Source organism: Battus philenor, unplaced genomic scaffold, assembly GCF_028537555.1.
Source record: "Battus philenor isolate CCGP_79_NKW_IND1 unplaced genomic scaffold, ilBatPhil1.0.hap1 SCAF_22, whole genome shotgun sequence".
Classification (NCBI taxonomy): domain Eukaryota; kingdom Metazoa; phylum Arthropoda; class Insecta; order Lepidoptera; family Papilionidae; genus Battus; species Battus philenor.
In genome coordinates this window covers 7,635,409-7,651,810 of record NW_027181685.1, presented here as the reverse complement: position 1 = coordinate 7,651,810, position 16,402 = coordinate 7,635,409, and the positions used below count along the sequence as shown (strand labels likewise).

At 37.1% G+C, this 16,402-nt stretch overlaps 1 protein-coding gene across 2 annotated transcripts in view; it reads left to right on the top strand.

Annotated features, from left to right (window-relative positions):
• Positions 1–10,301, top strand: part of lilli (lilliputian) — a 113,982-nt gene extending 103,681 nt beyond the window's left edge. For both annotated transcript variants that reach the window (XM_068766849.1, XM_068766851.1), the window contains 9 exons: positions 970–1,101; positions 1,892–2,113; positions 2,808–3,888; positions 4,216–4,355; positions 5,085–5,203; positions 6,202–6,468; positions 7,346–7,442; positions 8,150–8,384; positions 9,183–10,301. In XM_068766849.1, the coding sequence (XP_068622950.1) occupies positions 970–1,101; positions 1,892–2,113; positions 2,808–3,888; positions 4,216–4,355; positions 5,085–5,203; positions 6,202–6,468; positions 7,346–7,442; positions 8,150–8,384; positions 9,183–9,301 (2,412 nt within the window). In that variant the 3' untranslated portion in view covers positions 9,302–10,301. The remainder of the gene's footprint in view (positions 1–969; positions 1,102–1,891; positions 2,114–2,807; positions 3,889–4,215; positions 4,356–5,084; positions 5,204–6,201; positions 6,469–7,345; positions 7,443–8,149; positions 8,385–9,182) is intronic.
• Positions 10,302–16,402: the final 6,101 nt, after the last annotated feature.

The window sequence follows — 16,402 nt, the reverse complement described above, 5'->3', positions numbered from 1 at the left end:
ACTACTGCTAAAAGTTATAATATAAGGCATATTGGAGTCGAATAGAAAAAGTAAATAAATCAAACGTATTTCAGTGGTTATTCATTTGTTGACTTAACGTCTCATAAAAAACGACTACTTATAAATATATGTTTTTTAATTCGTACACTGTAATGTAATATAATGTGTTTTAACTTTCTGAAGTTTTATGGAAAATATTAAGTATTTTTTTCCTTGGGAATTTTCAATTTCTTTGTTCAAGGCGTTTAAAAGAAAATAAAATATAAGTAAGGCCAAATTTACCGACCTTATAATTTTTGTTTAAAGTATAGTTAATCTTTTAATTTGAATTGATATTTGTGAATATTAATTGCAAGTTATAAACGGACTAGCTACATTGAATGTAACACAAATAAACTTATCTTACAGCAACGACGCTATAAATTCGATGAGTCCGTAATTTCTCAGGTGTCTGTTTGCAACAGTCGGGCAGTTCGCCGTAAAAGGCTACTGAGTAAGCATTCCCCGATGTTTGTCTGCAAAGTTCCCGTTGCCGCTTAGGTTACATTGTACGCCGTTGCAATATGTAGCTCATTCCAGCACCTACCACGCCGGCGATATGGAGCGTCATCCGTTTAATTTTCTAATAAGTTTGCTTGATAGTCTCAATAATGGGCGTGAAATGTCCGGCTATCAGAAATGGATCAATCTTGGAATACTCAAGTATAACCTGCGGAGTTGTCTTCTTGATTTTGAACGATGCTTGGAAACAGTACCCAATGAGAACAGAACCGTAGTGCTTAACGATTTTCTGAGGTTGAAGGATGAGTTGTGGCGGGCAATTGGTGCTCTGCACGGGAATATAGCGACGTCTTCCAACGCAACTGAGGTCTGCCGTTTATCTAAAATCTATTTTATCCGGATTTATTTAAGTAGTTTTAATAAACTGGTCTTATCGTACACGGTTGAAGGTAATTCTTTGCCCCACAGAGCCCAATTTCGGAGCTGTCCGATTCAGAGACTTCCTCACCGTCCCCCGGAACATCAAGACGGAGAAGATCAGCCGCAAATCGCATCTCGACTGCTTCAAGCGACGAAGACACCTCACGCTCTCATAATACGGTGAGATAGAATTAGTAATATTTCCATTTTATTATAAATATCTAGCGGGTTACGGCGGAATTTGATTAATAGCTTCGTAGGACAATAACGTTGTTTTTTTGTCTTTAAATCTACTTCATATTAAAATGACCTATTGCCGAATCATTACATGTTTTTCGCAGCTTTTAAATTCATTATTTCCTTTTACCAATATGTCATGTTAAAAATGTAAAAGTTTAATCAAGAATCGCAGGTTCCCCAGTATTTGCATTATGTGGGTAAACTTACACCTTATATCGAATTATCAACCTTGTTGAATATTAACCAATAAAGTATCGTGATTGTTCCACAGCAAAAGTCTCGACTTAATTGTGAGTTATTGTGCCTATGATTTTTGTATGTACTGTGTCCTATAATGACAGTTAATTTTAAAGTTAAATTTATACGATACATATGAGTTTGCGCTGTCTTTTTCTATAGCACTACAACCCATTGTCAGCATTGTTTCCCGCTTAATATTGGTCGCTCTTTGCAAAGATATCTTCCTACCAATACTCCCAAGATCTTACATTCCAGCCACTTATTTCTGGGTCTACCTCGAGATCTTTTTTGTTGCGAGGTCCATTCGGAGATAACAGACCTGGTGTCAGTCATTCGTTGCAAGTAGCCCGCCCATCTTAGCGTTTCAGACTTCTCATTTTTTTCTCCAATTGTTGTGAATATATGGATCTTTGCATAAATACATATAAATATCTTTACTTTTGGCGGTATATAACAGAAAATTAAAATTTATTAAAATTGTTGTGTGCAGGCGTCCCCTGTGACAGCGAACGCGGCGCTCTCTACTGCCAACGCCCCGGTAAAGAGGGGTCGCCCTCCCAAGCCTCGCACGCCGGAGGAGAGGCCTGTGAAGAAAAAGCGCGGTCGGCCTCCCAAACGGCAGGCTTCCCCCGCCGCACCCGAAAGCGACGTCGAGCCTGATCCACCGCAGCATCATGTCTTACAGGACACCAAGACGCACATTTTCCGAAAAGTAAGAACCAATTTTCAGAATCATTACTGGTCACAAGCAGTGAAGTAAAACGTCATATCCTACTAGGCTACTTATATATACATAATAACTTACATCATTAGAACGTGACAAGCTCACAGCCGCTCAACGAGCCATGGAGAGGACTATAGACAGATGATGGACCATGAGGAGATCCGTAGACGAATAAAAGCAACCTACGTAACCCAACGGATTGCCATGGCTATTACAAAGCTAACGACAATCGATACTAATATTGCATGCATTATAATTAAACAATTGCTGTAGTATCCCATAAAATAGTACACAGTAAAGAAAAAACAACTTTGTAATCAGAATTTACATGTTTTTTATTTAGACAAAACTACTTTATTAAATTATATCAATATTTACCACTTGCGAATACATTGAATATAAAATCATTGTCATAATTTTTGTCGTAGGACGTCCTTTGCTGAATATGTTCCTCTCACGCCGATGACTTAATAAAAAAAGATGACCGAAATCTAAAAATACCTCACAACTATTATCAAATGTCAATCTTAGGCGGTAACTTAAATTCTTCCAATAAAAACTTATACATTCCTTATATAACATATAAATAATATTTTAGAAATCATGAAAATTTACAAGCTAACATTGTAGTGATCTTGAAATTAATAATATAACTGTAGTTTCATAAAGATATTAATTACAGGTGTTCACACCCAAAAAAGGCGATGAATGTGGAGGAAAGGGTGGAAAAGGCGGCAAGGGAAAAGGAGGCAAGGGAAAAGGTCAGGTGACGATTATCGAAGTTACTGCGCCAGAATCCGGTGCTGATGACGAAGACCGACGTCACCGAGAACGATCCACCGAAAGAAGAAATGAAGAGGCCATCGCCAGGGTTTCCCCACCACAGGAACCCGAATCGTTAACCAGAAGGAGGGAAGCAGAAAGAATAGCAAACGAAAGAATACAGGAACGTATGTCCATAGAACGGCCAGACCACAGGCGATCCGACGAAAGAATCCCTGACCGACCGACGGAACGGACGTCAAACGATCGCTTACCGTCTGATCGAATTCCTAACGATCGGTTACAACCCGACCGAGCGTCGAGTGATCGATTTCAAAGTGATCGATTATCCAATGAAAGATCAGACCGGACACCTAACGACCGATTACCCGACCGAACGGTCAGTGATCGCTTCCAAAATGAACGGACGAACGATCGCGTACCAGATCGAATGTCTAACGAACGAGGATCGGAGAGGATGGCGAATGAACGGTTAGCGCCAGAAAGAGCATCTAGTGATCGTTTGCCAATGGAAAGGATACCTAATGATCGTATACCTTCAGACCGCTTGTCAAATGATAGAATATCCACGGAAAGGACGTCGAATGATCGAGTGCCTTCTGATCGGTTATCATCTGACAGGGTGTCAAATAACGATCGGTTATCAACGGACAGGCTCACAGTTGGGATGGCGGCGTCCGGTAAAAATGAACGTCGATCGTCAGAACGGATGCCAAATGAAAGACTTTCGAATGAAAAGATATCAATCGATCGTCTCCCCGGTGATAAGCTAGAACGGTTGTCTGGTGACAAGTTGTCCCACGAACGGTTATCGGCTGACAAATTGTCATTGGAACGTTTGTCAGGAGAGAAGACGTCTCTAGAGAGAATACCGAATGATAAACTAACGTTGCAGCGGTTTGTGTACGCCGAGGCCGATGTCGGTTCAGGGTTAAAGTCTGGACGGGGATCCGAAAGGATGGAGGAAGCGTCGTCCAATGGTAAATTTCATTTTAACTATTTATTGAGTAATTCCTTTGTATAAAACACCGATAGTTCCACTCTAAAGATTAAAAAAAAAATTTTTTTTTTTCATAATTCATAGCCAATTGAGGGACATAGTAACAGATTAAAGCATTGTATTTTTGTTTATTTTAATATTGAAGAGCACACAGTTGTCTAATAGCGTTGTCGAATTTAAACATCCTGCAGCAATAATAAAGCCTATCATAGTTCTATCTTACTACGTCTAGTGGTTTTGTTATGAGGTACGTTGTTAAGTTAGTTGTTAAGTCAAGGATTAAACATTTGTGAAATGGTATGTGCAGTGACGGAGCGTCGTGTCCGCGGGCGCATCCTGGTGCGAGTGCCGCTGAGCAGACTGCGGGCGGAGACGCTGCGAGTGTTGCAGCGTGGGCCCCCGCGACGAGCGCCTGCACCGCGGCCGCCCACGCCCCCCAACGACCAGGTAATATATTTATTTTCAACTAATAGGCAACGAGGGGCGACCATGAACTGGTCGACGTGGTGTGGGTAGGCTGGCGATCTTTCGAGCAGGCCTATTGCCATGCAGTGGGTATCTATCGGCTGATAAGAAGAACTTGAAATCAAATACAAATTTCGATTCTCGAAGCTTAGCTTATCATAATGTATCTATATAAACTTGTATCATATACACTGCATTTATTTTATATCTGTATTTCGTTATCATAAACTTACACATCCGCAAGTGCAGCGATTCCAAACCTTTGGTTAACATATTGGTGATGATAGAAATACTTATAAGTTATCTTGAAATATATAGGGTTACTTGTACAAATATTGTTGTTTTGTGTTATGTCTATAATATATAATTTAAATTAATCCATGAACTGTTAACCAAAAATATTAATGTTGATGACTGATTTTCATAGGCATAGGTTGGTTTAGTTTCAGTTTTTTTATATTTCTGTACCCGCGGCACCGAGTTAAGATATCCGACTCCCGTCCACCATAATAAAGGAGATGCGACTCTTGAGACATACCGCAATGATTGAATTATAAGTAAATTTTGTTAATGTGTGCATATTCTGTATATAAGGAGACTTCAACAGTTAATCTGTATAAATATCTAAAGAAAGTACGACAATTAATAGACTTGTCTATAAATTTAAAAGTATTTACTTTTTATTGGAATAATTTTCATTTTCGTCTGCAGGCGGGTGAAGTGGCTTGCGTGACGCAAGAGCGCGCGGCTGTGGGCCAAACCCCCATCTACTACTCCTACTTCGAACGTCTACCGGCGGACGCGCTGTCCGACGAGGAACGGGATCACAAGTTAGTGTTTACAAAGAAAAAAAATCCTACATAGATCTATATTTGTTTACTAACCATTAAGTTTGTTAAAAGTCCTCTGTCCTTTAGTTTTTACGGTTTTCGTAATACGCATGTTGTTAAACACTGACAACTAAATTCACTTTTACATAAGGTAAGCACCAGGTAGAAAGTGTAAAATGTACAAACCCTGTTGTAAAAGTAACATCTATGGAAAAATAAATTTTTTCATCATGGATATATAGGCCTTTACCCATAAATTTCCCGTAGGACCGGTTGGAAGGGACCTGCATCCGGCGTCCTTCGACTAATCTAAAAAGCTCGTCTGTCTACCTTGTGGTTGGGCTTTTTACATAATACTTTTCGGTCCGAGGTTTCTGATCCAGAATCTTGAATCAGCGACCATCTGTCTTGCGTACTATGCGGTTTGTCTTTCACTCACTTCCATTTCAACGAAAGCATCTATTTTTTTCCCACGGCCTCTACCTCGCTGCGCTCTCTTAAGGCGCAATACAGCAATTTCGGTAGCACTATAGCAAAGCCGTTTTCGTTGGCTGTACTATTTATAAACCATCAAGATGTGTTCCAACAAATTTGAATGGATTTCACTGATATATAGTTTCAAGGAAATATAGCCACCAATTTACCATAATTTGATTGCACTTCAGGTAAAAAAATCGAAATTAATATGCGTCGTCGATATTATATTTCGTTTTCTATAACAGCCCAAACTTATTCTTATTTAAACGAGTAATTTGTGCAACCGACAGCTTTTAAAAGTTGTTGAGTGGGATCCGGTAGTCTAGATCCGTGCATGAGTAGGTTTTCCACTTGGCGGACTGATGACGTGATAAAGGTTGGGGGAAGTCGCAGGATGCGGTCAGCGCATGACCGAGCATCGTGGCGATCTTTGGGGGAGTTCGTTTGCCTTTGAATGAGCGTATTGGCTGACGATTTCCGGTTTTAATCGTAATAAAAACCGGAATTATTTCTTCACACAGATACTACCTGAGTGAAGCAGCTAGGTTGCGGACGGCGGCCGAACGCGAGCAGGAACCTCTGGCTCGGGTTATGCTATACTTGGAGTCTGTATTGTGCTTCGTCCTGACCGGTCGAGTGCTGGAACTGGAGCTGGACACCAAACGCGCCTTCACCATTTACCGCGAGACCATCGAGTACATAAAGTCGATACACTCGATGCCTCAGCGATTCCGAGCGTCGCCGCATTCCACATTCAGTTCAACGTTTAGCAAACTCGATATTTTAAGGTATGTGTTATGTAAAAAAAGTTGATATTTCAATGAACTTGAAGCGACATAACTATAGTTTATTTATAATATCATTTATTTATTTGTCTAACTCACAGTTTTAAATCAATACAAAATAAAGGATAGTGCGTCAGAATACTACTTATGTAAACAGACAGGGCATTCACACACGTGCATACCTTATACAACAAACTCGAGAGCTGTTATTTGCTAACTCGACAAAAATATAGCAAAACATGTTATATTAACAAAATGTACCTGAGTAATAATATACAGGGTGGATAGTAATGGGTTAAAAACTTTAAAGGGGTTAATATCATATAAAATTAGGTTAAATAGTTTTAGATATAATAAATAACGTAATGATAATATAGTAATAAAACATATTTACAAAATGTGGATTGCTACGTTTTAAAATTAAATATTTTTTACCTTCTGTCACTTTAGGTTTTTTAGTGCCAGAAATTATTGATCTGATTGATTAATCAGTTTTTACTCATTTTGGAAATAGATAAATGAGCTTTCAAGCTTTTTCCTGACAACTGACCAATTTACATCTATAACCTATCGTCTCTGTATAAGTATACATAGTATATATATATATATATATATATATATATATATATATATATATATATATATATATATATATATATATATATATATATATATATATATATAGTATACATATATATATAGTTTTTTGTTCGAAAAACAATAGAAGAAAGTTCATTTCTGTGTACTCGTAGTTTACATAAAATGTAGTAAAATTGATGTTTCAATAAAATAAATGTCTCTGAAACCATCATAGTATTATTTATATTATGTATCATCACGTGCATTATGCGGCGGTTTAAGTTTAATATTACGTTTACAGTCTACGAGTTCAAGCGCTGCTTTACTTGCGTATGTTCAAAATGTACAACCGGGAGGTGAAAGAGTACAACAAAATCGTACAGGAGTACCAACAGAAGGTATGGAACCATGACGTTTTTACGTTTTAATAAATATTATACCTTTACTGTCACAACTACTGATTCACTGAATCGATGACAATACAAAAGTTATTTTAGAGTTGAACGGAGCCGCTTTTCTGTTTATTTGTCTTCAGGCCAAAAAAACAAAGAAAACTCTATCTTATCACTATATTAATCAACTTCAAGGAGTCCCCTGGTATGCCCACGCTAGGCGAAAGAAAGACTAAATTATGAAGGCTTATAATATATAGAGTGAATGACACAAGATCCAAAGGTTACCCAGCCGCCCCTGAAAGTATAATTTATGTCCATCTCACTGTATAAAGTACAACTCGAGAGATGGCCGGCATTTTAGATGTCTTAAAAATGTAACCGGTAGTTCTTAAAAAATAACTGAAACTTTTTTCAAATATGACCTTTATAACACCTCTGCACTTATTCCAAGCTAAGATGTGATGTGGCTAATATGTATAAGTTCTTTCGTATTGCATGTAAACTTAGAGCGGAACAGTCTATATATTATACATATTTATAATTACGCTCTGACTCATCACGCTATCTCTGGGTCCATAAGACTTAGAAACCTAAAATTTATTAGAAATATTTCTTTCAAGTAGAGATCAACTAAAAACGGAATTTCTTGGAGGTGGAACAGCTAGCGTATGTGTCGTTAATTCTTATTTTAATATAAAAACTTTATGCAGCCGGCGTGTGCGGAGTCGGTGTCGCCTCTATCTCCGACGCCGTCTCCAGCTGGGTCTGTGGGCTCGGTGGGCTCTGGTGCTTCAGCGTCGTCGGGCTACTGCTCACTGGCGCACTCGGTGCCGGCGCACGCGCACCACGCGCTGCTGCAGCTCACCAAGTACTACACGTTCCTGTACGTCGCGCACGACCTCTGGGAGCAGGCCGACGCGCTCTGTCGCCTGCGCCCCAACCAAGGTACATCCTCATCTCTTAACCTCCTTAAACCTCACGAGTACAGTTTTCTATCCTAATTAAAATAAAACACCTACAGCGTTCACGTTTTAAAGACGGTTGTATAGTGTAAACGTCGTAACTGTTCCATGCTTGTATTTGTCAAAGTGACATGGTTATTTATACACCAGCAGGAATGTATGAAATCTCATGCGGGAGTTACAAAAATTTACCCAGCTTTTACGGTTACTAAGAAGCTTTAGACAACAAATATTTATTTTATTTACTTATTTCATCAAGGTTTATATTGCACACCACACAGTTGTTACAAAATAATCACCATCGTCAGTTCAGACGTAAGACATCCATTGCTGAATATAGGCCTCCCCCATATTTCCTTTAAGATCGGTCAGTAGCCGCCTACATTTAAATAACAATGTACTATTAAATGTTAATTAACCAAATTCTAAACTCAAACCTAAATAGACGAAAAAAAACATTTTATTTTATTGTAATGTGGCCGTAAATCGCTCCACATTAAACTTTTGATAGCTTGTTTATTCTCATTGTATGTGCTTGTGCTGACCCCGTGGCTTATATATCTAAGAAATCGATGATCTTTTGTAAAATTTTATGCATAACAATTAAAGCAGCGTATGACGTCCACTTCTTAGGGGGACAAACGATCTTAGATGTAGAGGGCTGCTTCCAACCGATTCTATCGAAAATTTATGCAGGACTATGCGCAGCAGTGGACATCATCTGGCTGAAATAATAATGATAAATTGAACATTAAAATTAATAACATTTTTTTAATTCCAGATTTATTTATCGCAGTGGACCGCAAGTGCGGCCCTCTCACCTTGTTCTCGACTTTCCGGCATCTGGTCCAGTACGTGCGGCACGCCATCTCGTTGCTGAAGAACGCACCGCGCGAGTGACCGTACGCCTTCCCGCCGGGCCATCGTAGCTTGCGCGCGTTGTACACGATGTACTTTTAAAGAGCCGTACTGTAGCTGCAATGTACGCCGTGCGTGATATACTGCCGCACATCTATGTACGTTGCAAGTACGGGACTTTGCCGCAGAGTGCGTCGTGGTTACTATTAACGATGCGTCGTGTGTTTGTAACGGACTGCGCTGTTACAGTGCTCTTTAGCAGGTCATGCTCTTCTCGACAAAAACTAGACTGTACGTTCAAATCGACGGTTCGATCTATACTATCGAATCCTATTTCGAAAGTACACGGTTTGGGAGATGGTTAATATTTACTTATAACAAATCATTAATTATAAGCATAATTAGATGAATTATTTTAGATCATCATAAATCATTTAAACCATCTATATGTTCAAAAGATAATTTTATACCTATCAAAGAGAATTTGCATTTTCGTGAAGTATTTTTGCTCTTATTACAGCATTTAAAATATTTAGTTAATTTAAAATTATTAAATTTTTTATCATGCATTAATTTATTCGGTAGTTTTTTTTTGTTGTTTTTCGTGTCGTGATTCATGTTGTTGTGAAACAGATCTTTAAACAAATTTGAATTTGACGAAATAGAAATTGAAATGTATTTAATATAATCGTTTCTCAAACCGTGTACCCCTGTATCGGCATCGATCTAAAGCCACAACGTTTGGAAAGTCGCTCAGAACAAACAGAATCAATGATTAGATTCATTTGCGTTATACGGAAATGATCTTTTACGCCAGTAAGTCTCTAAGGCTACATAGATCGGTGCCGGTATATTCCATTCGAAGTTTTCTTCCTTGTTAAATCACCTTGCCCTTTACGAAAACACCAATGTTTACAAATATTTTGATGCTTAAGTTGCATGAAGGTTTTAAAATTTTTATCATATTAATATTATAGAGCGTTTATTGTTTGGTGAAAATGCAGTTTTGTGTATAAAGAATATATTTTTTAATATTTTTATACGTTTGTGTTGTTGTGTAGCTTCTCACTTTCCCGGGAGGCGCGTAATCGATTCTGTCTGGAATGATATGTAACGAGATATTTTTTTATTATTGAAGCGAATGGAGGGCGTTGCGCTAAACGTATAACACAGAAATCATTGTGATAGGATTGTGTGGCGATTGAAGTCGGCCAGGTCAGGATATTTGATCCATTTGCATGTAAATAAATTGGGGGAAATTGATAGTGCAAATTGTATGATGTATTTGATTAGAATAAACTTAATGATAAACTTTCACAAATACATTTGTTTTTTAACTTTAAGCTACGATAAGACGTCAAGTTCACATTGCAATAATTTTAAAATGTATTTGTGAATGATTGTCAATTACTTTAATCGGTGTGAAGCGTTTAAATAAACATTTGACACGCAATGTAACAATTGTTACAAGACGCTTTTTGTTACATTAAAGCTAAAATAAAATGATATCATTTAGATATAATTAAGTTTATGTTTTGGTAAATCAAAACACGTGATTGGTTCAATCGGCAGACGAAATGTCGTCGGTGGATTTATTCGAGGGGCATCAGCACGACAATGTATATAGTTTGTTTACAATAGTTGCGACCAAACACGGGATGTGGGTTCGATGGGATCGATCGGACGGGTCGATTTCGATCTTTGCGCTTCGTTCTGTTCCCAAAACGTTGACCAAAAAATTGTGTAAATTATTACAAAGTAATTGTAAATAGGATCGGATCGCTAAGCGACGCGTGTTCCAGCGCACCCACTCTGTACAGTAAGCGTAGTCGTTAGTTGTTATTCATATCTTAAGTATCATTGTCGCAGTAGTGTTTATCCTCCACCTAAGGAAACTACCGTCGGGAACACTTATACGAATTGATTCGCGTCTAAGTATCGGTTTATTCGTGGAAATTAAATTATTCAGCGCGTGGGCCAATCGAGTATATTACTAATACTTCACTTTGTATGGGAACACTTGTAGGACTTCGCTTTTGACTTACGTTCACCATTTTCATCACCATTCATCTTTTGCGCACTATTATAAACATTATTAACTATACTATATTCGCTGGACATAGTTTATATATCACTCTTTAAAAACACTCTTAAGCAAGTGGAAATTTTATAATTGAAATCATGTTTATAAGAAAATGGATTATGCAAACAACATCTTTTTATTGAACCAAACAGATTTTACAATAAAAAAGGTAAACATGAATTTAGGAATGTATAATTAATTGTTGTCCGGGAAATCCTATTCACAACACTCAACACGACAATCACAGATTAAATGAAAATAAGTCGCAAAAACATCACAAGCCGTTAGATAAACTAGTAGAACCAATAAATAAGAGCAAAAAAACACCTTCGCATCGTCCAAACGAGAGACATACTGCCTGTATTTTTTTTGGTAACATATTTCAACTTCGCCCTGCGAATATAGTATAGTGTAGTCTTATGATTTAAAGCGAAAAATATCAACTGACCTAAAACTTTATTATAAATGAGATTTATTAATAACAGAATCTGAAATCATTTTGAACTTATTTTACATGATAATAAATGAATTAGGAATTAATTGGATGATAAATATATTAGTTAAGTTTTGAATTATTTGAGCATGTATTACACTAGATTTCTAAACAGATATTCAGGTGTTGAATAAATATTGGCACTCCATAAAATAAACAAAATCTATATTTGTGTGACACCAAAACTTGATGCCGCTTCAACGCTTTCTTGAAACTAGCTTGATCGAATAGGATTAGCTTATGTGGACTGAAATGAAACACTGATGTTGTCATTAGCTGATTTTGTTTATCGCGCTCGGAACAAGTCTCAACAAATCGCGCCACGGATCCCTCTGTCGGCGGCGCAGAACAACTTACGAGCAAATACAATAACACATGACGTCACAATTTTTTATTATACATATCAGCGTGTAGTTATCTTTGTAATATCAATCGGTACTACTGGTACGCTAACAGTGTGAACTTTTTCTCTTTGAGTTTAAGGATGAAATTTGAATGACAATAATATTATTTTTAGGGCAACGCTAGATTCGTTTACATTTTATATTCCAAAGCAATCGCCGAGCAGGAGGCATCAGTCCATCAACGCGTTACAGACCGACTAGGCCGGTGCGGGTTCACGTATGCAGATGTATTAATTGACTGCAACAGTTCCTTCAAACCGCAGGAAAGCAGACGACGCCATAACACCCGTATAACTTCTCTCGGTTGTTTATCAAATTTATGTTGTGATTGTAAATACATATATTATTATAAATTTTGTAATGGATATACATATTAGTGCCAGATAGGTTTTTGTATGGACGTTTTTAGTGCGCGAATCGTCGTGGGCGCTGCCAACCCGGCGCCGAGTGAATCGTAGTTGAATATTGATCATAATTTCGGTGTTAGATTTACGCGTGTGGATAGTGGAAACGCTTTCAATTTAGAACGTTCGGAGCTGCCGGGAGTGCCTCCGGAACCTCGATGAAGAAATACAAACGTAACGTTTTAATAAGCCTTGTACATATTAACTTGTAAGAAATGTGTAATTTTCAGTCTATGTTTTAATTTATATGTAAACTATATTTATGGTTAAGCGAACGAGGAGATACAAACCCAACTCTCTTTTACACGAATTTTTCGTTCGAGCACGATACCTTAAAAAAGGCAATTGTCCACGGAGCATATTAAATTTCAAATAACTTTTTTTAGTTTTGTGTAACCGTATATCAAGCAATTTAAGAAACCAAAAATAACGGCCGTTTGCTATGACTATAATAACAAAACCCAACAGATTTCGTTAAAAATTTTCTTCGGATCCGACCTTTGTTTTGTGTTAGCATTTTTGACTTAGTTCGTTATAAACAAGCACGCTTGTTATCAAGTGGCTATGAATATTTTAATTTACGATAAATTGCTATATTTTTATACAATTTTTTGATAGTATTTCTCCTTAACGTATACACCGTGTAAAAAAAGAGTTGGGTGTAATTTGGAATAGGGGAGTGTGGAGTGCGTGGCGTGCGAGAGGGCGTGAGGTAAGGCACTTACGCATGTCCCTGGCCGGTAGAGGAGCTTGCAGTGTCCAGTTGTCAGTATGTTAGTTTAATCCGGTCGCGTTACCGTACGCGAGTTACCTGCTTCGTTGCGTCGATCGTTCTCTTACGTATTTATTGTCTCTCAGACCTCAGTTTATTTCGTTCAGTGACAATCGGTACTTACGGTTCGCACAAATGTTTATATTTAGCAACGCGACCACTGCGCGTGTTGTATTACACACAGCGAAGTTTACTTAACGCCATTGCAACGGCGTTTGTAAAGCGCGCCGCCGCTGGCCTTGCTTTGCGAACGCCCGAGAGTTTGTTATGTTATTAGTATTTTATTTGGCCCGTTACATTTAGGTTTTTGCTTTTTTTATTTCAAAAAATCGCATGTATGTACTTGGTTTTGTATGTCCTTTTTTTGTTATCGTTCTTAGTTCTTATGTGTTGTCTTGGTATACATTTTCATTTTTTGTTTTGTTGCTTATTTATGTTAAGCACGTTGCTAACTGGAACACTTCGATCGTTTATTGTATAAGGTACTGTTGATAAAACCTAGTGCCCTTGTATCGCAATATAAACGTAATGTACTTGTACGTGTAGTGAGAGTATTTGAAGCAATTGTTTAAAAACTCTAAGTTGTCCGTTTGTCATAATTACGTCAATTATGTACCGTAGGATGCCTCGCTCGTGTGCGGTACGATCTGATTGTGCTCAGGCGGAAACTGAGTTAAATCTCAATTAATGTTCTCTGCAATTGACGCCAAATTTCTTCTTGACAATGAATAAAAAATAGACGGTGAAGAAGTGAGCGCTGGATCGAACGTGAGACGATTGTTTTAGGAAATTGTAAAAATTTACTGTTTTCTTTTTTTAAGTAGAATCTTGTGTTGATAGCATGTATAATTTGTTTTTTTATTATTATTATTTTCGCGTTAAGAAATATGTATAAATTTGTTTTCCTCTAATTTTATTATTTGTGTAACTATACTCTACGTTATTGATAATATAATACATTAATTTTTATGTATGGAATATTTTTGGTTCTTTATTTACCTTATTTTCCTTTTGCTTTGAATCTTTTTTTTCTGGCAATGGTTTGATTACGTCTTGAAATTGAGGTCAATTTGAGGTCATGTGTGTATAAAGCGCGAAAATATATGACCTCATAACCCTAGCGTACTTTTTCTACAGTGCTACATAATAAGTAATAATTATAACAAATCTCAATGGTCAATTTAGTAGTTATTTACATAATTGTTGCCAAATGTCTGTTGGGTACTACTACAAGATTTGTGTCCATGAAAACATCAGTCTCGTGTCCTTTTCTTTGATAACATGATTTGCTAGCAACGTAAATCTTATTGCCTTATTTCAAGTGTCTTGCATTATATTGAGTTAATATTAAATATAATTGATTTATGATTTCTGTATGTTAGGTGGCAGTATATCAATGGACAAATTGTTTCAAAAAATTTAATTAAATTATGTAACTTAAAGCACCGTCAAATCGTAATCTCAAACGAATGCCTAGATTTTTAAAATGAATTCCCATAATGACTTATGTGAGAAAGCACGATATATTACTTATAATAAGTGATTACGGATCAAATACAGCCTTCATTTTAAGAAATTCTAACAAGTACAAAAAGATTTGTGCATACAAATACATGGAATTAATAATGAACGCAATAAATACCATGTATGAATTGGTATATATTGTATCATGTACGATTATTCAAACTGTGTGTTGCCCATTCTGGTTCGCTGCAAGCTCATTAACATCTTGTTCGTATCCTGAGACATATTACTAAAAGATGAAAAAGAAATTTAGATACGAACATAAACAATAACATTGCATTTTTTTAAAATTGAAATAAGTAACAGATGCAGCAAGTAAATTAGACCTAGATTACAGCCTTGGCGTATGCTCTTCACACATGCACACACTCAACATCCACGCACTCACACACTCACGCCTTGACGATGTTTCCAAACAAATAATACCTCGCTATTGGAAATTTAAACATCTTGCACGCGATATTACTTAAATCATGAAAATAAGTGAGAAAATTATATACAAAAGTATATTTGACTTCCTCATATTGCAAAAGCAGTTTTAAACAGCGACAAGCTTTTTGTATACGATAGTTAAGTGTATATATATAGACTATATTTTAATGCAGCAATACAGATAGTTATATATTCTAGCACAAGTGGCGAGCTTTAATCAGGATACAATTGAAATGTCCAATTGAAAAGTTAAGAACCGCTCCCATCTTAATGCAGAATTTTCTTTAACTAGTATTTCGCTAGAATCATATAACTTAATATGAAAAAATATTTAAGTTGAATTTCAGAGATATTATAAACATTAAAAATCATCGGACATTGCTTTAGTGGACCAAGTATCATGAAACTGTGACTTTAGCGCGACAGTCGTACGATCCCAGGGCTCGCCACGAATGAGTGCCTCAATAACACGATTCTAAATGAAAAACCAAAGATGACTTTACTTTTACATGATTTATCAATGTTGAAGATGTATTTTGAGGTTAACTTTAATATCTTTATAATAATATTGACACAACAAGCAAATCGCAAAAAGCAGCCTTCTCGTAAAAGTAATGATATAATATAATTAGTTTATAATGCCTTGTGCTATGTAAATGCAATAATGATAAGTTCCGTGGCGACGTACCGGAGGCTCTGTGTTACAATTTGTTAGTCAGTGTTCTTCTGTAAGGGACTCGTGAGGAGCGGTCGCCTCACGCACACAAGAGGGGAATTGACTTTGTTTATTTTATAGTTGAATAAAGTTCAAAGTGGAAACCTAAATTGTGCCTTAGTGAGAAATCGGTTAGCCTCCAATTTCGTTTGGACGCAAATGTTTGACAATTGGTTACGGTTATGGGAATGTTGACATGATTTCGCGGACGCGGCAGTCCGCCCCGCCGGTCGTTCGTAATCTCGCGCACTGTAATAAACTGCACGTATAGTAACGAGACTACGATTGGTTGAACTGAGAACCCCTTTTCTGAGTT